Source organism: Tenrec ecaudatus, chromosome 13 (genome assembly GCF_050624435.1).
Source record: "Tenrec ecaudatus isolate mTenEca1 chromosome 13, mTenEca1.hap1, whole genome shotgun sequence".
NCBI classification, from domain to species: Eukaryota; Metazoa; Chordata; class Mammalia; order Afrosoricida; family Tenrecidae; genus Tenrec; species Tenrec ecaudatus.
In genome coordinates this window covers 59,700,612-59,723,137 of record NC_134542.1, presented here as the reverse complement: position 1 = coordinate 59,723,137, position 22,526 = coordinate 59,700,612, and the positions used below count along the sequence as shown (strand labels likewise).

The 22,526-nt window shown below is 43.3% G+C and overlaps 1 protein-coding gene across 2 annotated transcripts in view; it reads right to left on the bottom strand.

The window, feature by feature from the left end:
• Nucleotides 1-22,257, bottom strand: part of TTN (titin) — a 285,763-nt gene extending 263,506 nt beyond the window's left edge. For both annotated transcript variants that reach the window (XM_075530312.1, XM_075530313.1), the window contains exons 1-14: nucleotides 22,167-22,257; nucleotides 19,794-19,997; nucleotides 18,159-18,446; nucleotides 17,280-17,365; nucleotides 16,945-17,189; nucleotides 13,046-13,355; nucleotides 11,249-11,401; nucleotides 10,009-10,146; nucleotides 8,575-8,706; nucleotides 7,146-7,283; nucleotides 6,395-6,532; nucleotides 5,775-5,912; nucleotides 2,067-2,360; nucleotides 1,838-1,960 (exon numbers count right to left, since the gene is read on the bottom strand). In XM_075530312.1, coding sequence (XP_075386427.1) covers nucleotides 1,838-1,960; nucleotides 2,067-2,360; nucleotides 5,775-5,912; nucleotides 6,395-6,532; nucleotides 7,146-7,283; nucleotides 8,575-8,706; nucleotides 10,009-10,146; nucleotides 11,249-11,401; nucleotides 13,046-13,355; nucleotides 16,945-17,189; nucleotides 17,280-17,365; nucleotides 18,159-18,446; nucleotides 19,794-19,997; nucleotides 22,167-22,257 — 2,478 coding nt within the window. The remainder of the gene's footprint in view (nucleotides 1-1,837; nucleotides 1,961-2,066; nucleotides 2,361-5,774; nucleotides 5,913-6,394; nucleotides 6,533-7,145; nucleotides 7,284-8,574; nucleotides 8,707-10,008; nucleotides 10,147-11,248; nucleotides 11,402-13,045; nucleotides 13,356-16,944; nucleotides 17,190-17,279; nucleotides 17,366-18,158; nucleotides 18,447-19,793; nucleotides 19,998-22,166) is intronic.
• Nucleotides 22,258-22,526: the final 269 nt, after the last annotated feature.

Below are 22,526 nucleotides of genomic sequence, written 5' to 3'. Positions count from 1 at the left end.
TGTACTGAACCTGAGTCTGGTTTTACAGACTTTTTTTTTTTTTTTTTTTTTAGCGTTTTCAGGAACACCCTTCTGGTTGATGAAAAGTCCATTAGCAATAAGCCAGTTTTACAGTTTATTGTCATTTCTGCTGGTTTTTAAAACAGAGTTTTTAAAAATATATATATTTAAAAAGGATTGCACTCAGAACTGCCTTATCTTGCAGCTGTTATCATAAAGGGTTATTTTATTCATAAAATTTCATGTAGCCATCTTAATAATTGCTGCAGTAAAATATAATTTTATTGGGGGCTCTTACAACTCTTGTTACAAACCATACAGCAATTGTATCTGACATATTCATACAATATTCCATCATTTTTTTCTAGACATTTATTTTCAATTGAGTGTTTGGGATCAGCTATTAATTGCTGCATTTTATGGAGCCTTGGAGGAAAATTCAAAATCAAGAAGTTATTAAAATACTTGGTAAATTCCTAAGAACCGCTTTGTTCTGAAAATGATGATGGCAGCGTATGTACAAATGTGCTTGATACAACTGATGTATGGATTGTATAAGAACTGTAAGATCCCCCAATAAAAATGATTCATTTTAAAAACACAAACACAGTTTGGTTTCAGCCTCAACTCTCTGTGAAAGATGAACAGGGAGACCTGCAAAAACATTTCAAAGGCTTCTTCCTGCTCTTCTTCTACTGCGGCCTGTGGTTACTTGACTTCTCTACCCATTTGGGTATGATATCAAATATAGGAACTATAAAGTAAAACCTGCAAGAGCCAGAACCTATATTAAAAGAAAATCTGGCAAAGGAGGAAAACTCAATGATGTTCTGCCAATGGTAAAGTGGTAAGCTGAACTCAGTGGAAAACTTTTGGGACCCATAAAACCAACGCCATTCTGCTGAGTCTGGCTCCCCTAAGCTTCACTCTATGAACCTTACAATTCTTTGCGGGCCCAGAAGGTTTGGATCTTATGCCTTGGCTCATGTATAACAAGAGCAACAGTGGCTACTCTGGAAGATTATGATGCCTGTCAACTTCCTAAGGTTTCTAACTTCCCCTGGAGAATTCCTGATGGTACAGCGTGACCTCCTCAGCTGCTCCACAGGAGAAAGATGTGCCCGTCTGCTGCCATGATGATGGACCACCTTGGAAACCCGATGGGCCAATCATGCAGAACTAATAAAGGGGCAAACTGGCTTCTAATCTAGTGCTGCTTCATTTTAAATCCAACCCAAACACCACACAGTACCACGTTTCCATCTTGCTACAGTGATGATTTAATGTATGATTCCTCAATGCATGTCTGCATCTTTATTTTTGGAATCTACCCACATTTAATTTTACTCTGAACTCTCTTTCAGTCTAAGGGGCGCTAAAATGTGTCATTGTTGTTGTCGTTAAGTGCCGCCATCTTGATGGGAGCAGACCCAGGTCTTTTTCTCATGGAGCCTCTGGGTGGATTTGAACCGACAACCTTTCAGTTAGCAGCCAGCTGCTTTAACTGGTGCATCACCAGGATTCTTTGACCTTTATACGACACCATCTTTCAAGAAATCTTTAGAACAAGAGTAAGACAAGATTCTAAGTTTTACCTGAAATATAGAACAGAGAGATCTGTATGGGTCTGTGGATTCTGAGAGGTGTAAGGTTAGCTACCACCTGCTACTCCAAGGTCATCCTACTGGGCACTTTTCAGAAACCAGGCTTTAGAGTGCTTCTATCATGAATGCAAATGGACGTCAACAAAATGAAACGCTTATTGGAGCATGACCAAGTACATCCTGTTATTTCTTTTAAGCTAGATATTTCTTTATTATGCTCCCGAGCCTCTTACCTCATATCCATGTTCTGTCTTAGGAACAGAAATTTTAGACACAGTAAAGTGGGGGCTTGCTGTGCGGGGGCGTTTATCCACATGGACTAATCTTTCAGTTGTGAGGTCTGCTGTTTTCTTGATCTGCATGGAAATGAAACTCAGTGATCGACTGCTCACCTGTTGAGCATAGGAATCAAGGTTACTTTCCCCTTGAACATGGCGAGGGACCAGGGAGCAGCCGACTCACCTGTGATGATATGTGCATTCCCATTTGATCAGTAGTTGTGACGCGAGTCTCAGAAGGAGAAGGGATCACTACAGGCTTGACCGCCTTAGGGACCACCTGGGGTTCCGAGGCTGGACGTTGGGGCTGCTCAGCTACCCTTGTGGCGGACACTTGCTCCTTGTATCCATACTCCACTGTGGTCTGCTGAGCATATGACTCTTCAAGATGCCCAGGCTCTCTGGGCTCTCTGACACGGGCCTGGTCCACTGCAGCGACAACTGTGGCCACAGCTTCAGCCTTTTTCCCAACGCCCACCTGGAGACAATATTGGCAGAATTAACACATGGTAGTATCAAAGTCCCTCTGGGGCATCTCCTTCTAGGATATGTTGGTGTTGTGGGGGCCATGGAGTCAGTTCTGACTGTTTGCATCCCATGTGACCGACAGGAGAACTGCCCCGTCGTTTCCTAGGCCATACTTTTTATCGGAGCAGACGGTTAGGTCTTTCTTTCCTCCTGTGGAATGACTGGCAGGGTTGATCCAGGAGCCTTTCGGTGAGCAGCCCAGCACTTAACGAGTGGGCAGCCATGCAAAACCAGCTAAGTGACGGGCAAATGGCAGCCTGCGCAACATGACAAGGTCAAGTGTTTCCAGAGATTTAACTCAGGAGCACACTCAGAAACTTAACATCTCATTGGTTATTATGTTGCATAGATACCTTTTTTGATACATTTTAACACTGTATCTGTTTAAATACAGGAGGCATGAAACCACATAGACACAACATAGGAAAACTCCCGACAGGTAAAGTAGGAAGGAGAGTTTGAGCCTTTGCAGGCATTGGTCCGAGGCAGTCAGTTAGGCCTTGGGGAATCAAAACATTGGGTGGTTATCTCCTTTGGTTGTTATCTTGTTGGTGGTTATTCGTCTGGAATCGACCCAAGGACAGCTATGATAACAATGCACTCAAATACTGTCTTAGTGCCGTCCAGAAAAATCAGTTGCTACGGAGTTAGATGGCTGCATGCAAATGAGGTCGCATGAAAGTTCACAAACACACCATGAGCATGTTAATTCACTTATGATTCCCTGGGGAGGAGATTTGCTTAATCTATTAGAAAACATCTCTCTTAAAACATATGAATGAGAATATTCTGATTTAAATGAAAGTTTTATCATGTTTGGATTCCCGAGAACAACCTTTCATCATTGAAGTTCAATTTACTTTCGTTATGAGCGGGCCTTAAAGCAGAGGAGGAGAAGAAAGGCCATTTTCTCATCTCTATAAATCTGATGAACATGGATGGAAGAGCCGTTTGGAAGGACGGCTCGCTTTTTAAAACACAACCCACGTGCACTGGGCTTACACACGACGAAGCTCTGAGGTCCTTGGGAATGGGATAGAGCTACACTCGTCTCACCACGCCGTTCAATGTGCTTTAAAAGCAATGACAGAATATTAAATTAGGGCTCACTTTCTTTTCCCCCTGCTGTGAACAGAATTCAGCATGATTCTGAATTTTCCCACCATGTATCTTTAAATATGATTCTCTAAACAGTTTAGAAATTAGTCTGTCAACAGTTCAGGACATAAATGAGGGTCTTGGAGAGAGAATGACCCCGCGGTTGTCAAGGTCTTCGTTCAGTTCTCCCTTCCGAGGAGGGAGACCCAAATAACCGAAGCTTTTTTGGAACTCTGCAAGGATGCTGTTCCCTTGTCATTGCATTTCACAAGTAGCTACAAACATATAGGGGAGGCTCAGGTGAATTAAGTTTGACCATTTGTTTCAAGTTTGTAGATTAAGGCATACAAGTGTACGTGTGTGTATGTGTGTATACACACACATGGGGCTTTTAAAAAATCCTCAGAAAATGGAATGAAAAGATAATGGGATTTTCTGTGAACTTTCTGAAGCCCCTCATGTGTATGTGTGTACTTGTATGTGTGCATTATATACATACACTTCACTTGTAGCATGATCTCACTTACATAATATCTCCATTGGACCTTTCAACCAGTTTACAAGGTTGAGATTTAGTCTAACAGTGAGAAAATTCAGACTCAGAGAAATAGTCATTTGCTTAAACCACACTAATTTTGTTCTTAAGCTAAGACATATGCAAAAAGCCTTAATATGGTAGAACATGTTAAATCAGGAAGATGGCTATATCGTATCTTCTTCAAATAAGGCATGTGAAATGCAGACAATTGTGAGTCCTGTGTGCTGGCAGCAGCCCTAATTTCTTACTGGCCTCTTACAGCCCTCTTATTTCTGGAACCTAGACAAGCAGGAACAAGGGGACCAGGAGGCCCCAATTCACACTCATTAAGTGATGAGACTTAACTTAGGGAATACAAAGGAAAGTGTGCTTTAAGCTGGCTTTTCCCAACTACAAATGGCAACGCTTCCAAGCTGGAGAACCTGGAATGCATCTAACCACTGATGATGGCTGGTTTATCAGTAAGCAGTTAGATGGAGCACTGGGAACACACGGCTTAGATGGATGGAGAGTTAGGAGAACTGATGGATGATGGAATAGAATGAAGCTCTTCACCTCCACAGCATCAGTTTTCATCTCCGTATGAAAAAGATGGATTTGTTCTTGCTTGGCTATGAATCCTTGTCTAGTCTTTGACACTGTGGTTGGCTCAGGAGATTTAATAGAGGTCACTACTACCTTAGGTATAGACATTTTCTCAGCTTCCATCCTCAGCTAATTTTTCAACAAAAGAAGATAGTTAAGTTTATATTAGGACCAGAAAATAATTAAATCAATCATACACGAAGAAAGGTATATTTTGGAATTTCTGTCATCTGATCAGCATTTTTAAGCCTTCAAACCTTCTGGAAGGTAAATATGTCTGTAAGTACCTTAGGTTAAAGGCTTAGAAAAGCTTATCCCAAATCCTGTCTTTGAAAAATTAAAAGTTGTACATAGGCAATACCACTGAGGGAACATACAATCAGGCTCATATACGATATCCAATAGAATGAAAAACTCTAGTTGTTCATTTCCAAATATTATATTAGCAGTAAAGAAACAGTAGGTAAATATTTCTTTGTAGGTAAATTACAGATCTACGGGCATAGATTAAATCATGGAAATGTCATAGCTGCAAATAGATGCAGTTATCCTTTGTGGCTTATGTGCATTTGTCTTAGTTGGATAATTCCTTGTCTAGATTTTACTATTATATCATGTTTAGCTTTGGTGAGAGTACAACAGCCTCTCGATCATCTTCTCTGCTGCTTTTCTTATCTGATATTTGCTGAGGGGAAATCAAGATCAAGTTTCACATGAGAAAAATCACAAAATAATTTCCTATCTAAGTCCATACTGTATAACATAACATAATGAATTTTTGATCCCCAGTATACACATCTTCTTGTCAAGAACTGAGATTTACTCATACAATTAATTTTATGTGCATGATTATCTGCATGCAATTTCAATCAAGTTCTGGATAATTTCTAGATATTAATAATAGAAAGTTGGAAGTAATAGCGAAGAGATAAGTGAGGAAAGGAATAGGTAGTCATATTAACAGCCATACATAATTAGGGGGGGTTTGGTGACCAATTGTTTCATTGCAAAAAGTAGATTTGGTTAATGGTGCTCCACAGATCAGAAAGTCTGGTATTTGGTATTAAGGTATTATCATTGGGTTTCACAGGATATTTGGCATGAATACATTGTGAAAGGGGCTGTCACACTTGGAATAGTCACCTTTCCATGAGTAACTGGGATTTGTTCTTGTCCAGTAGTCATGCCTTCTCTGGTTTTCAGCATTGCTTCTTGTTCTTTGGCTTTAGCAGTGGCCACTGCTATTGTAGACAAGGCAATTTTCTCAGCTTCCTTTCTCATCTGATTGTTACAGTAAAAACCAGGTTTAAGCTCCACAGGCTTCAGATACCCATGGTATGACCTTCCCCCTGCCCCCCTCACCACCCTTAGTGAGGATGTGAGGTGAAGTTATGCAGGATTAACGACACATAGAAATTTAAATTTCACTTGACCCAGGTTTGCATATACTGATGGGAACTCACAAAATATAGAAAGGTTAGCTCTGAGACCCAAAACAAAACCATACCTCTACTTGAGGTCCTCTAATGAGTTTTAAAAATTAAGCTAATCTTCATGCAAGAAAACGAAGGATGAATAAAATAAATGACAAGTGTTATATACATGGGAAAGACAACTCAAAGGTGCAGGTAAAATTAATGGCGGTGAGTCACACGTCTGTTGTGCTGTTAGTGTGGGATTCCTGGAGGAAAACACCAATGAATATCCATACCACACAGTCAGTTAAGGGCTCACTAGAAACGAAGTTAAAGGTTTGCGTTCACCTTTTCCTGAGTGATTTGCACTTGCTCTCTTTTGGTAGTGATGCCTTCTCTAGTTCTTGATACTACATCTTGTTCTTTGACTTTGGGGGTGGCAACTATGACTTTCGGTACCACTGTTTTTCTGGTCTCTTTCATTATCTGATCATATGGTGAAAAAAAGAAAGGAGACACAATGGTCGTTACATTTGGTGCAGCCTTGAAGAAGAGAAGCACAAGGCAACTGTGAAACTTAAGTCAAAAGTGAGAAGGGAGACAACATTTCTTCCTATTGAAGGACATTTTAATTGCACTTAGATATCTCAGTCAGGTTGCTTTGAGAACCTAGCTTAGTAAAAACTTTAGAATATAAGGAAGCAGGTGTAAAAGTAAAAAAAAAAAAGTGATACATAATAAGAGACTCATACATTTCATTTCTCTCTTTCTCACATTATCATTATTATTATTATTTATGAGGGACTGCCAGGCAATCCTAAGTAATTTTTCATGTTACCGATTGTCATACACTGGTGTCTACTTCAATAGGAAGATATGAAAGTGCATTACAATATCTTATTAGTAATAATAAAAATGTTCTGGAAGTTAGACGTGAAAGGTGGCAATGAGACATGATCACGTTTTACTGGGTTTTCTACGTGAGTTATAAGAAAAGGATGAGGTGGGAGAGTAATGATTAAGATGCATGATGAAGAAGTAGGTGATTGGCAGATGAAAGGATGCCAGGGTGAATTTCACAGCTGCAGGAAGGCTTCACCTGCTCCTGTGTCATGTGCCTTTGGCCTTGTTTTATGGAAATTTCTTCTTGAGCTCCCAGGACTGTTGCTAGTTTTGTGGATTTTGCAGCAGCCACTACCACCATGGCTGCAGCCGTTGTCTCAGCTTCCTGTCTGATCTGATATTTAGAGTAAAATGAAGATTTGATTTCCACAGGTGGCAGAGAATAATCAAGATACCCTTGCGACATTCATAAGAATTCCTACCGTATGCTTAGTGGTGAGAAAGGCAATGTCATAGTCCTACTGCCCAGGGCTTATACAAAGGGATTGCAAAAGGTTCATGGAAAATTCCATTATCCTTTAATTCCATTTCTTCCACAAACCTTTTGAAGTGCCCTCATACTTACACTTGCTTTCTTAATGCATGAATGGCCCCCACCCCACTCTCCACGCCCCCACCTGTCCTTAGGGAACTGTCTTAGAGCTGAAAGATCTCCAGGTTGGTACATCTTGACATGTTAGGGAATCCAGTGTTTGGACACTGGTGATTGCTTGGGAATCTTTAGGTGGCCCGAACTCACCAGTCGCCAGTATTGTGAAGGTAACTAGAATTTGCTATGCCCTTAATTCACTAAATAAGGTTCTTGTTGAGTCCAGAGTCTAATTTGCAATAAGGAGTGGGAATTCAGCCAACAACCTCACATCTGTCTAAGTATATAGTATTATTTTATAATATTAGAAAGGTAACTTCAGGACCAACAAAGAGCTGGTCACCAGTGCATAAGAATATGGGGCTCCCTTGAACAGGACCAAAGACAAATTGAAACTAGTTGCCTCTAACTGATATTTTTAGGCTTGATTTCATACTTGGGAGAGAAGTTGATTCTGTGGACAAGAAATTACCTCTTTCAGCACAAGAGCAGCAAAACTTGTAGTTTATCTTTATCAATCAGGAATTAAAGGCGTTTTATTGAAGATGTGCTGCTCTGCGCTGATGTTTAGTACTTGCTCATTCTTACTTGCTATTTAAGTAAAGCCGCTTTCATGTCTCACCTCTTTGTGTGTATGTGGGTGTGTGCATGCCTGCGTGTTTCATTTATACCTATGTAAAGTATTCTTATACCTATGTAAAGTTTGTGTATTACAAAGTGAGTGATTCAGGGATGAGCCTATTCAGGAAAACTGTAACTGTACCAGTGGACCTCTAGACATGGTGAAAAGTATACGCTATAAATTCATAGATGTGCCCAAACTATTCTGGTAGTCGGTTTCTCCCAAGCTGATCAACTAAGCAGAACTTGTGCAATGAGAACAGCATTTGTGTCACGAAGTTGTTTCAATGTAGACAGAAAAACAAAAGTGAAACACCATGAAAGACTTCTCCATGTAGAAGTTTCAAAGGAGCACACACCTCGCTGGAATGTACTATTTGCCACACACACTTAGTCTTTGCCGAACTGGCCTTACCGTTTCTTGAGTTACTTGTTTTTGTTCTTGTTTTGTAGTAATTCCTCCAGTGATTCTCATTTCTTGTTCTTTGGCTTTAGATGCGGAAATTACTACTTTTGGTACAAATGCTTTTTCAGTTTCTTTTCTTATCTGTAATCCATGACAAAAATTAATCTCATTGTTTCTTGATCTCTAGTAAAAGTAACATAATACTTATAATCTAACAACATAGAAATTTGGAAAAGGTGATGTCCCTAATTAAAATCATGTCATGTTCAATAATATGATGATTTTTCTCTGCCAAGCCACAAGTTATGCTGATTAAACAGAGGAAAAAAAGATAGATTCAATAGTGTTCATTTTGAATGAGATCATTATAGTCTTCTTTAAAAAGACATCTAATTTTATTAGCGAGTATTATAATGATAAAATACTATGCAAATCATTTCATGTAAAGACTTAATTTTTAGTGATATTAGAACCCAGGCTAGTAGAATGGAGGTCAGCCTTAGAAATAATTATTTTCTGATCCTTTTCTTTATAAGTGAAGGATCACACAGGTAATTCATAATCTGCACTTACATGTTTCCTTTGTAAAATTTCCTAAATCCTTGTGATAGCTCAGTAACGTCAAGGCTCATCTTTACTAAACTGAGATAATATGGGGAGAAAATTCTTATACATATCTTATGCAAAATATTTTCCAAATCCTTAACCACCTAAAAAAATCCTGCATTTGGATCTGGACCGCTAAGGCATGTGCATTAGAAGGCAATTTTTCCCACTTGTTCCTTTGCATGTCAAAACGAACACACAAGAGGTGGACTGAAAGGGACTTGAACACTCATCTTCTCAAATGACCCTCAACACGACTCCAATGCCCACTAGCCTTACCATCTGGCCACGTCCAGTCTGTCCCTGCTGCCTCCATGCACCAAATACATACAATGAACTCCTATTTAGCTGTACTCTCTACTGGCCATCTGGTCTACTAAGGCCATGCTGCCCAGTCCATTTCAAACTTATATCCAGATGTCTTCCTGGGGAGCTTGGAAGCGGTTGCTGTTTTCAAAGCTACCAGTTCAATGTTCTCTTCTACCCTCCCTACTCCTTCCGCAGCATCTACTTGTTCTTCCTGGTTTGCACCCCACTTTCCCTTCGCAACAGTCATTTATTGAGTGAGTGCATGCCCAGATCCATGGGGGCGAGCCCTCAGCACCTACTTCCAGGGTGTGTTTGCAAAGGGCTCTTGTATCTTACACAAGAGAACCCCCTGGAGGTGATGGGGCGTGGTGGGCAGCATCAGGCAGTACACACCTCTGACAGAGGACTTTCTAGAGTGATGGCCATGCTGTCCAAGAAACACCACCCTCCACAGTGGCAATTAGTATGTGTGTCGACACACACGTAACAACTGTAGCAATGAAGTTCATGCACAAAAGCCATTCTCACCTGCTCATGAGTGACGTGCATCTGCTCTTGTTTTGTCGTAATGACTTCTCTGGTTCTCAATTTTAATTCTTGTTCTTTGGCTTTATCGGTGGCCACTACGACTTTTGTTACAGCAGTCTTCTCCGCCTCTTTTCTTATCTGGTTTGTGAAGAGGAAAGATAAGGAACTACTTTAATGCACCTGATATAAGAAGCTCCAGTAGGCTATCAAGATAAGGGCAGAAATGTCACACAGGAGAAACTCAGGAGGAACACTGAAGGGATTTCAAACTATAACAGAAAAATCTATTCAAATATGAGGCAGGGAGTTATCCCGAGTTTACTGCACCTTTCAGCCATGAATCAAGTTGCCGTATTTGTTTGGAGGAAAGTAAAAGGAACGGCCCTTTGAGCAAGCACAGAAATGTAATGCCGGCCCTGAAATAATGCTGTCCATGCATGGCTTTGAAGCTACCGAGCTCTGGCGTGGCCCAATTAGAGCACTGAAGGCACGCACAGCCCTCCCAGTGAGCTGCCTCACTTAGGCACCCTTTGCCTGCCTCCACCTGGGAATAGCCTGACCCCTTGGGGGTTGCACTTAACTCTTGTGTGTCTGCCTGCCAGAGACCAGATGCTTCTTCCCTCATCTGCTCTTCGTGGTATTTCATTCCCGGTGGTGCAAATGTTCGATATCTAACTGAAAGGCAGTTGGCTTGACCCCACAAGCGACACTGTCAAGGAAACCCCCTGGCAACCTCTTCCTGTAAAGATGAAATCCTAGGTAACCCGATGGGGCTGTTCCACTCTGGCAACAGGCTCCCTGTGAGTTGGCATAGACTTGTAGACACACAACAAGAGACTCTGGCAGTGCAGATGGTTGACATGCTCACTTGCTCACCAAAGGTTGGAAATATGAGTCCACCCAGAGGTGCCTAAGAAGAAAGGCCTGGTGATCTATCAACTTCTGAAACTCAGCCAATGAAAACCACATGGAGTACAGTTCTATGGTGACACGCATGGAGTTGCCATGAGCCGGAACAGACTTACTGGTGACAGCTAGAACGTTGGTAACTCAGCCAACTTTCTGTCCAGAAATTCCCAAGAATCTGGGCCATATTTGGCTCAGAGCTGCCCTCAAAAGTAATTTCTTCACGGGTTCACTGTGGGATTTCAGCATGCCGTGTTCAGCCCCGATGGCGTGTCAGCCAAGAAGCAAAGAGACAAAGCCCTGTGGGAGTCTCTCTAGACGGCCTGGCGCATACCTGTTCCTGAGCAGGGTGGACGTGCACGGCAGTCGTGGTTGTCCTCTGAGCAGTCTGCTCTACAGCGCTGAGAGCTGGTTCTCTCACTCGGGCCAGATCCACGGCGGCAACCACAGTCGCCACCGCTGCACTTTTGTCGGCCTCCTGTTTGACCTGGGGTGGAAACAACCAAGGACATCATCCCTTTTTGGTTTGTTCTGCAGGAGCTACAAAAACTTTATTGAAACTGGAACCAAGAACACAGCAGCCTTCCTTGGTTGGGTACTACTCTGCCCTGGTTGTGCCCCCTCCCTCTAGAGGCACACAGCTGACACAGGATGGGATTTTTAAAACACCATCTCTACAGGGAAATCAGACTCTGCTACAACATATTGGACTGGATGATGTACAGACTTTTGAATTTTCTTTTTACTGTTGTTTCCTTCTGTTCTGTCCTTACTGAGGGCATGAGACACAGGGGCTCCAGTACTCCCTCAACTGATCCTGAAAGGGCTTATATTGGGGCATCGGTGGGCTCCTTAGCCCTGGGGTGCTGTCCCACATCTCAGGGTGGTGGACTAGGGTGGTGGTGGTGGGTGGGGGGCAAAGGCAAAGACAATCAGAAGAGCAAACAGGAAGGGGTAGGGGCAACTCTCTATAGGCACAGCACCCACACCTCTTCCTGTCGCTGGCCTGCACCTTTGGCTGGATGGTCAGTTCAACACAGCTGTTGCGGAGGAGAGGTCTACCCAGCCATGGGTGGCAGGAGAAGTCTCCCAGCCCAGGCCCCTCTCCTATCCACTATTAGCAAAGTGTCCATCCAGTTGGAAGTGGGGACAATAGGGGCAGAAAGCATTAGGCTGGTATTGCCCCAGCCCTTGCCCAGCACAGTAGGAATCGAGGTAGCAAAAGGCAGGGGGACCAAGGAAGTGAAGGAGAGATTAGCCCCACTTGTGGACAGCCCCCACAGCCCAGGGTAGGGAAGAAGGCAGGTCTTGCTTCCAATGTGCTGCAGCCTCTACCAGGGCTGAGACACAGCAAGCTGGGGAGAAAGCAGGTCAGGGTGCAGGAACCAGGCATTCTCAATCAGAGTAGTCATGACTTCTCGTTCAAGAAACAAACCCATACTGTAGGATCTCGGGCTCTGGCGGAAGGTTCCAGGTCAAGGATATCTTTTCAGGGTTATGCCCTAGCTGGAGGTCCTCAGGTGAAGCCACACCTTGAGCTGGGGAGCTTTCCTTCAGAGGCAGGGGGCACGCCACTCCCTAGCTCACACTTCTTGGAGGATCAGAGGGCCCACTGCCGCCCTTCCTTGGTGACCATTGTCTCCTCTCAGAGCTCATGAGTCCGATCTCATCTGGGTCATAGAACATGGCGCATGAAGCCAAAGCAGGCACAGCTGGTCACAACAAAGCTTATTCGGTGGCTGCTGTGCCAGAGCCTCGGGCCTCGATCCCAGCCTTGGGGCTGCAGGAGCCCCCGTCAGGGCCGCTTCGCCTTCACAGAGCCAACGGCGCTGCCTCCCATTACATTTTTAGAAAAGACATGCCTCATGGGAACTATAAAAGCTTGCTACTCACAGTAAAATATGCATATCTGTAAGCATCTATCGTGGCCAAGAGGCAGACATTATGCATCCTTGAAGCCTGTCTCTCATGGAGACCTCACCGAGAGGGTCCTCATCACACTTAAAATGATTTTACCAGCCCTGGCCTAACTGTACGTGTGTGTGCCTCTCCTCTCTGACCTATCCGGGCCGAGTTTCTTAAGAGCATTTCAGTTGCAGAACCAGAATGTCAATCAGGAGTCCGACAGTACCTCCTTAGCACCAGTCGCCACAGCCCCGGCTGCGAAGGCGGCACTGGCCGACACGCTGGCAGCCCCACTGACGGTCACTTGCTCCCGGACACCGTATCGCCCTTCCCATCGCTCTTCCGTCTTGATCTGCATAGAGCTCCGCGTCGTTGTTTCTCTCATCTCCGCCTCCGCGGCGCCCACGTAGCCCTCTGCCTTCCAGGGAGGGGGCACTTCTGGGCCCAGGGTGGGCGTCTGAGATTTACGGGTGAGTAATGGAGACTTCACCGATCTGATGGGGGATGTGGAGATCCTCCCAGCTGGGGACACGGACCTGCAGGATCACAGGGCAGAGGTCACACATGCCAAGAAGAGTTTTACAGTATTTACAGTTTGCTCCTCATTAACCTACTCAGAGGCTAAGTCATGAAAGGAGTTTGATTTAACTAACTCATTGTGACCCTGAGAAGGAATTAGACTTTATTCCAAGGAAAGAATTAGACTTTATTCCTTTTAGTTACAAGTCATAACCTAATATAATTCATGTCTTTACTGCACCTCCCCCCACCCTCTCCTTCCCTCCCTTTCTACACATACCCCACCACCACCTCCACCTCCACCACCACCACCTCCTCCACCTCCACCACCACCACCTCTTCCAAGACAGCAGAAGACGCTTCCTTGAAAATATAGTGAAAAGAAAGGAGGGCCTGGATAGCCCAGCAATCAGTCCTAAGGGTCTCGGTATTCTTAATTCTAGAACACTATTAACTTCAAATGGAAGTTTCATAAAGCTGGGGCTCTGTACCCAACATTCTGTACAACACGTGAACGAAGTGACGCTGCTTGCTCCTTATTTACCTTTCCATCAGGGTTTGCTACAGCTTTTAATATGCCAGTGTACCCTCTGCATCCCCAGGGCAGGAGCTGGGCTTTCTTGCCAGTCTTTCTGCACAACCCTTTTGAGCCCAGGCTGGGCAATGCATGTTGGAAAATGCTGCTCTAGTCTGTCAACCACGCTTTTAAATTTATCCTGAATTTCTCTAGTCCCAGGTTCATTACACTGTGTGCTAGATTTCTTTTAAATATCCTTAGAGTTTCAAACAGGCTACTGTGAAAGCAAAGATTCTAGAGTTTCTGTCAAATTGATAACCGCTTGTCCCAAATAATTTTTCATTAAGTTTGCTTGTACAGGTGCCTAAAGTCCAAATAAAGTCCAAAGGTGGAGCAATTGACAATGTGCTCGACTGCCAGCTTACCCAGGCTGTACCACCAACGAAAAGGCCTACAGATCTGCTTCTGGTTAGATGACAGCCAAACACCGTATAGGACAGTTTACTCTGTCACGCGTGGGACCGCCATAAGTTACAATCAACTGAACGGCTGCCAACAGCGTGTAATAGCGTCAGTTTTAGAAGCAGTATGAATTCTTCCCATGTATTTCCAAAAGGGATGCTTCTGATATAGCAATAATTTGGGGGCTTGGTTCCACTCATCTAAGATAAAATGCCTCTTAATGAAATGAAATTCTTATTAAGATTTATTAAATTTCTCCCTCTAGGTGGCAATATTGTCTTACCATTGCATTAAACCAACCCTGCACGTAAGAGATGTTTATAAATGTATTCTGGCACTTAAACGGAACATTTAGCTTATACAGATCTTAAATAAAGCAAGTATTCTAATTAAGTCTGAAGGTACAGTTTATATTTGCTTTAAATTGCAGGGCAAATTTACAGTTCATTACAACATTAACCAGTTTCATGAAGAAATGTTGACTCATTTTCTTGAGGTGTGTGTGTGTGTGTGTGTGTGTTGAAAAAAACAATTTATGTTTTATAAATGAAGTGGAAATCATACTAACAGAATATGTTGAGAAGCATACTTCTCTTTTGAAAATGACTGTCAGAGAAATCTAACAAAGACCCATTTAGAAAAATGGAGGTGTATTATTCAACACCAATGGAAAAAAAACGAAGTGCCTTGCAGTTCTATGTTTCAACCCATGTCTTGTTGCTCTTGCTGTACCTACGAAAACCCAAACCAAACCCACTGCCAAATAGACTCCAACCAATAATGACTATGAAGGACACAAGAGAACTGCCCCATAGGGCTTCCAGCTGGTCAGTCTCTACAGAAACAGATTGGCCTATCTTTTTCCAGCTGAGTGGCTAGTGGGTTCAAACACCTAACCTTTTGGTTGGCAGCCAAAAGCTTAAACTATTGAGCCCTTGCACCTAGTAGAGTGGGCTTGACTCAAAAGGAGTTAAAGACATGATTAGCATGACATCAGTGATTAGCCACGGTCTCAGGTAAGCCCCTAACTGTGAAAATCAATGTAATTTGAGTCATTATAGGAAAGTGCTTATTTCTGGCTCTTAGTATATAAAAAAAAAAATCACCTGGCCACAGCTAGATACAATGTGTCTTATTTAACAACATAGCTTGCCAGACTTTACAACAAAAAGAGAATTTAAACTAAGAGACATTTTAGGAAGCGGTCTATTTTGGAAAATCCACCCTCGCCCCCAAATTGGCATTTTGTGTCTTAAGGTTTTAGAAAGGTTTAAAAAAATTAGCAATTCGGGTTTTTATTAACGAGCACCGAGAAGCGTAAAGACGGTCAAAGCGTTGCCCAGGACCGGGAGTGCGCCATCACTGTCAATGACCTTAGACGTGGATCGGCACTGAGGCTGTTATCTCCCCCAGACATGGCATTTGGCCTGTGGTATGATTTCACAGCGAGCAAACTTGAAGCTAGCTGGAGACTGAACACTTTTTATTTGATAGCAGGACTCGATTTTAGAACAGATTTTTGTTCAAGGTTTCATATGGGTGTTTGCCAATATTTTTACTTTTTAAGTGGCTCAAATAAAAAAGATTGCAAAGTACAGATTATTATTTCATATATTAATTGGCCATTTACTTTCTCTTTTCTGTGAAATGTTTGTTATCTTTGGTCTATTTGTTTTTTTATGTGTTACTGGTTCTTTTTCTTCAGAAAATTAATTTGTACAATATTTTATACCTTTAGTATACTAATTCTTTGTCCTAAGTATTGTAAACATTTTCCATCAGATTTATAGTTTGTATTTTGCCTGTTTATGCAGTCTGGCTCAGAATCAACGTGTATAGACAGATAGGATGTATACTGCACAATTCTAGATGGTATTGTTCACACATTGCTTTTAGACTACTTTTCTAGCAGAGGCAATAAAAGTCTCTTGAGGAAAGAGCACTTTTCAGAGATTTTCCCCAACCATCCTGCTTAATCTAGCAATGACCTTGCTTCGGTCATACCCAGAAAACTTTCCTACCATTAAAACCGCAAATCAGTCTTTACAAGTCTCCTCCCACAAAAGCTTCCCCAAATGTTCTCCTCATCTTTTCAAGTTTTATTTTTAAAATATAGCTCCCTAATAAGCTTGCATTTATTTTGTAAATAACATGAGGTAGACGTTTATAGTTATTTTCATCCAGATGGGCTAGCAGGACCCCGAATGGCAAAAGGTTGTTTGTTTGTGTCTGTTTCTTCATCGAAAGGAGACATTTCTTAAATGGAATCAAAACAAGAATTCAGACTGAGCGGCGTGTCTCTGCTGTGGCGGTCGGTTGCTACTGAGTGCATTCCGAGTAGAACTGCTCAGTTGGGTTTTCAAGAGGATGGATGACCTCTCAGAGCAGATCACAGGCCTAACTGCCAAGGGGTCTCCAGGTGGATTCAAAGCACCAATGTTTAGGCTAGTAATAGAACATTTAAACTGTTGGTGGCACCTGGGGGCTCCCATGCGTGCTCTGAGGAAGGATTTGGAAAACCAGAACCATTCACTTTGTGGTCACATTTTAAATTGCTTCCTTCTCCGTCTCTTCATACTGAGCAGAACCCAATTCCAAACCAAATGACCTGTCTCAGGAGGCTTTACCTGACCGGAGACGGGGTGGGAGCCCGCACGTGTCTGACTGGGGATGGAGAATGTCTTATGGGCGATGGGGACTGCTGGCGGGCCAGTTGTGCTTTGGCCGCAATGGACGGTGGTGTCGGTGATCTCGATTTAGGCTTCGGTGGTATCCTGGGTGGCGTCTTATGTGGCAACTGCTGCCCAGTGGCTCCATCTATGACCATCTCGACTGTTGCGATTGATCTGGCATCAAAGTGGGCTTCAATCTTCTGCAAAAGATAGAAAACAAAGTCAGTGTGATGAACAGCCGGGGTTGCAGCCATCTGAACAGCTTGAGACCCCACAGCCTTGAAAAATACCTTTTCAATTCGGGTTTGTCTCGTTTCTGAGATCTGAGCCGTGGAAACAATGGTCTTGGTCTTTTTAGCGGGTACTACTTCTTCCCCTGGAAGAAGACAAAGACAGGAAGTTTACAACGATGATGTTTCTTTCTTTCTTTACATTGTTGTTTAGGTGGGGGGAGGGGCGGGTTACATTTCAGACCATCGATTTTGTATTTAACAATTCAACCGACTTTACCCTTCACTGCCTTCTTGACTTTTCTTTTCCCTTCTAGAGATGACCTCTTCTGTGTTACCCAAGTTAACATCCGTCAACATTCTAGCCCTGCAGCTGTGGGCAGTCTCTAACGTCTGTTGGTTTTCTTTGGTACAAAGTCTTTACCATTTTTTACCCTCCAGTCTAACAGTGGTCTCATGCAACTGTCCTGTTCGGAGTAGCTAACTTCACTGAGTCTAAGGTCATACTGACTGCTTTTCAAATATCTGCCTACGACGTCAGTGAGAATCTCTGGATGTCCCCATGAGGAAAATGCAGACACCTTTGGATTATGAATCAAGTGAGATTTTTAAAAAATAGAAAATATCCATTACTACATGAGGAGTTACTTAGAGACTTGAAAAATGCCATGATTTGCCAATAATTGAAAATGCTGATCACTTCCTTGAAACACATGGGGTTACTAGCTGCGGATCGAGTCCTAAATCAAGCTCCTGCCTGGAATCTGAGACTCCATCCCCCCGCCCCCCTCCCCCCCGCTGGCATAGAGCAACCACTCTGAGTTCAGCTCCAGGCATGCCCAGCATTTCAGAGAGGAGTCTGGGGAACCCCAGTGCATCTCACTTCATCTCAAATCCGTCCTCTCCCTTTCCTCTCGGTCCTCAGCCACCAGCCCGTACCTTGAACCAGCAACTCAGCAGTCGAAGTAGCTCTTCCAACACTGTTGGTGGCATTTACTGAATAGGTTCCCGAGTCCTCGGGATATGCTTCTGCAATCAGTAAGCTGTAGAGGTCGCCTTCTTGTGAAATTTGAAAATCAAGGGAGCTTTGGATTTCAGCTCCGTCCCGATAGAACTTCACCACAGGTGTAGGGATTCCGGTCACTCTGACTTGGAGCCGCACTTGGCTTCCCTGTCTCACAGTCATGCTCTGCAGCCGTTGAACAAAGTTCGGTGGTGCTGTTTCTGCTGCAGGGGGGTTGGGGGGAGACAATTAGGAGCGTGAGATAGGAAGCTCTCACACGTATGTGTAAAGAACCCTAACTCTTATTCCAAACCTGGCAGCCACTTGCTAATGGAAAGCCCTGGTGGCTAATGCGGTAGGCTGTGAAAGTCAGCAGTTCAAAACCACCAGCTTCTCAGGGGCAGGAAGATGAGGTTTTCTGTTCCCATAAAGATTACATTCTTGAAAACCCACATTCTATCCTACAGTGTCACTATGAGTCAGAATTGACTGAAGGGCAGTGAATTTGACTGTTCTTAGGTGCCCTGGTGGTGCCATTGGCTAAGTGTTGGATTGCTAACTGCCAGGTAGGCAGTCCAAACCCACCAGCCACTCTGCAGAAGAGAAATTGAGGTTATCTGCTCTTATAAAGAATGCTAGCTTCGGAATCCTTATATAGGGTCGCTGTGTTTGGGGTTGACTGTCCTTGAACTCCGTCCATGCAGTGAATGGCAGCAAGAATGGATGGAGCTAGGAGGTTTCAGAAGGTCACTCTGCTACCATATAGCTCATTTTGCTTTGTTGTTTTACTTAACAGTTCTAAGTCACCATGTTTCTTGTGACAACATTTCTAAATAATCTTCCTCTCGGTCTTACTGCTAATACTACATTAACATGATAAGGCAACTTGTCATCCTTTAGTAACTTGCATTAAAAGGAATCTCAGTGGCTAGCAGGATAGGTACACCTGAGATTTAGATAACTATTTTAATTTTAAAAACCTGTATCTTTTCTAGTTTGACCAGTATTCAAGCAACCCAAGCATTTATTTTCATTCTAAAATATCAGGCCAAATAATGGCACTTCGTGCTGTATAGAGGGGCTATTTCTGTTAATTAGCTGAGAGGAATTTTTTCAAGATTAATATGAACATGAACAGGATTAATTCTGACATGGTTCACAGTACTAAACAATAGCAGATGCTTACATCTGTGTGTGTTGTTTCTAAATTTTCTAGATACTTGTTGAAGTTCATATCTGACATTACCTGATTTGCTTTCTATTTAAGTCAATTAACAACCCCAGAATTGAGTATCGCTGGAATTATAACTTATTGGGTAAATTAATACAGCATTTTTTGTCATGCAAGATATTGTTTCACCAAGTTTAAAGTAAAGCAATGTTGTTTGGGGGTGGGCAGGGTGGAGCGATTGGAACTATATTTTAATGGAAGAATCCAGTGTCAGCCTCAAGCAGGTCCTTCTATGGGTTCGAGGCTCCTTCTGTCCTTCTATCTCCTTCTAAATGACCCCCTTCTAACCTGCTGGAGATGCCTCTGGGGAGCAAGGGCCCACAGGCCTCGGCCGCTCTACCTGTTACAAGAAGCTCGGCTGTGCTAGTCGCTTGTCCAGATCCATTGGTGGCTCTCAGGGAGAATCGTCCACTGTTGGCTTTTGTCACGGCGGGGATCATCAGTTTAGCGCGGCCATCGCTAAAGGAGATCTGCACGCCGGGCAGCGTGGAAGTGGAAATCACCTGGCCATCCCTAAACCAGCTCACCTCAGGAACTGGGAAACCTGGGAAACAAAGACAATTCCGCTTGATTCGGGAGCGGGGTAATCCAAAGTTTTCTCTCTGCTCGGTCCCATCCCGTTCACCGCCTTGCAGTAAACTGCTAAAGTTGCCCGAGGTGTCACGCCCTTTCATGAAAATGCAACATTGGCAGCTGCATGACATCAGTGTCAGCTAGCAGATCATTAGGAAGCCTCGTGGTTTCAGGTGGAGACCAACCCTTCAGTGTTGGGTGGAGGTGGAGGTGGAGGTGGAAGTGCTGGTGAAACTGAGGCCAAAGAGGCTTACCGAGTTTTCCAAGGTCACTCAGCTAACAAGAGGCATAGAGAGGACTAGAACTTCCACCTCTTACCCTCTCGCCCTTGGGCTCTATCTGATGAAATTTAATAGGCCTCATTAAAATCATGAAAGCGATTTATGAAATGAAGTGCCAGGAAAATGATGGAACCCCACCCCGACCACTGTCCGCGTGGTGCAAAAGCATCAACGAGGTGCACGGGTTCTGCGTGATGAGGGTGGGCGACCTGCTCCTCTCCTCCCTCTGTGGTTACAGGAACACTGTCTGCTTGTCCTCTCCGCTCAGAGGTGGAGCCGTTAGGGGAAATGGTACAGCTTACAGGGGCACTTTCTGGTTTTCTTTTCTTGCAGGAGACCAAGCCCAACCCTGTCTGGCAGAGCAACGTCCATAGTTAGAGGGACTCGTAGAGAAGCTGGATCCTCTTCATCCTCCAGAAGTTGTAGGGCTAAGAGCTGCATGTACATGTTTTGATGTTTTAAGTCTATCAACACTCCACCCCGTCAGAAAGGATGAAGCAAGTTCCAAGAGTGGTTTATATTGCATCTGTCGCACAGATGCCGCAGCTCCTCCAGCTGATGGGATGAAGATCAGCCAAAGGAAGTCTATTGCGTTGTCCTTACTTGAGCCCCTCTCGCACAGTGGTCAAGGGAATAGCTTATCGGACTAATTTATGGATATCAAATATTTTCATGGGTGTTTTCTGGGAATTTATTAGCGCATCATTGGAAGAAACTAAAAGGTGTGAGGAAAACATTACTCCACACTCAGGCAAAAGTCCCACTGGAGAAGTATGTGCTACATTCCGAAGTTATGGAGCAAGGCGGAGTGGAAGGCACTATGAACTTATCAGGCACGAGGAAAATTGGGTTGGTCTTTCATATACATAGAGAGTGGAAAATGGAGAAGGATTATGTGACATTCATGCAAGGCAAAATAAAGTGTTACCCCAGCCATGAGTTAGGTTTGTACACAAAACAGGAGCAGTGAAAGATTTTTCACTTTATATCCCCAGTATAAACCTTCACATTAAACAAAATGGGATGGAGACAAGGTGCTGAGAATTAAAGGTCAAGTGTGATTTTTCAACTCATCCTTATAATCTTACATGACAACAGATAACAGGGTTAATTTAGAAAATTTAAAATCATTTACAACTCAGTTTGTAGATGACCTATTTTATAATGAGACAGGTCTCTGAATTCATGACTTTTCTGGAAACTCCCCTAAAATGAGTTAAAGAAGTAAAACAAGGGAGATATAAGAAGCAGATGAACTTAAATTAATATTCTAGGGTCAATAGTTTCCTTAAATATGCAGAACAGAGTGACTTTAACCCCCCTGAAATTTAAAAACATTTTGAAAGTCTTTTAATTTACTAGAACCACTTAATAAAGATGGAAAGTAAAATAGTCAGATAAGTAGACATTATCTCATTGTGAATCTCCAAAGAGATTTGGATAAATGCTCACTTTTCCCATCTAGGGCAACCGAAGCTTAGAAGTCCCACGCTACCTACTCCTCCACCGTGGGGCCTGCTGAGCAAGCTTGGGGTCTTAGTTTCCAGACTTGCTCTGCAGCCAAACACATCTATAGAATGCTCAGGTTTGCTCCTATTTAGCCTTTGGATTCTGACAGCAGTTTTGATACAATGCTAATTATTTTGCTTTGTGGAATTATAAATATTAATAAAACATGCGAACTATTATATTGTCAGATTTATTGTCAGTCCTCTGTGGATGCTTGATCCTTAGAATGACCCTGCCTCGGAGTTAGAGCAATTTTACGAAGGGAAAACAGGGCAAATCCTCCTGCGATTTTCTCCTTTTTGGATGAGGGAGACAATGGAAGCATTCAAAGCCCGAAGGTGTGAGCTTACCACTAACGTGAGCCTCAAAGGTTGCGGCACTACCCTCCAGTGCCACAACGCTTTGTAACGGCTGCTGAAACGTCGGGGCTTGAGTTGCCATCTTCTTAGGCACTCTGAAAAGTAAAGGAAAATACATTAGGATGTGACACGCAGGGGTCACTTTGGAACGATTTTGCATAGGAGCACATTTCTTCAAATGAACTGCTCCTCCAAGCGCGCTTGGGTCGGTCTTCTGGTTCGTGGCTTGAGTTTTGAACAGCTGGTCTTAGGTTTGAAGCCTCATTTGAAGGAGTTGGTTTATGAGGAAATGGAAAACCACTTAGTCAAGCTAAGCAAGGGGTGGACCCCTGTGGGTGAGAGAGGGAACAT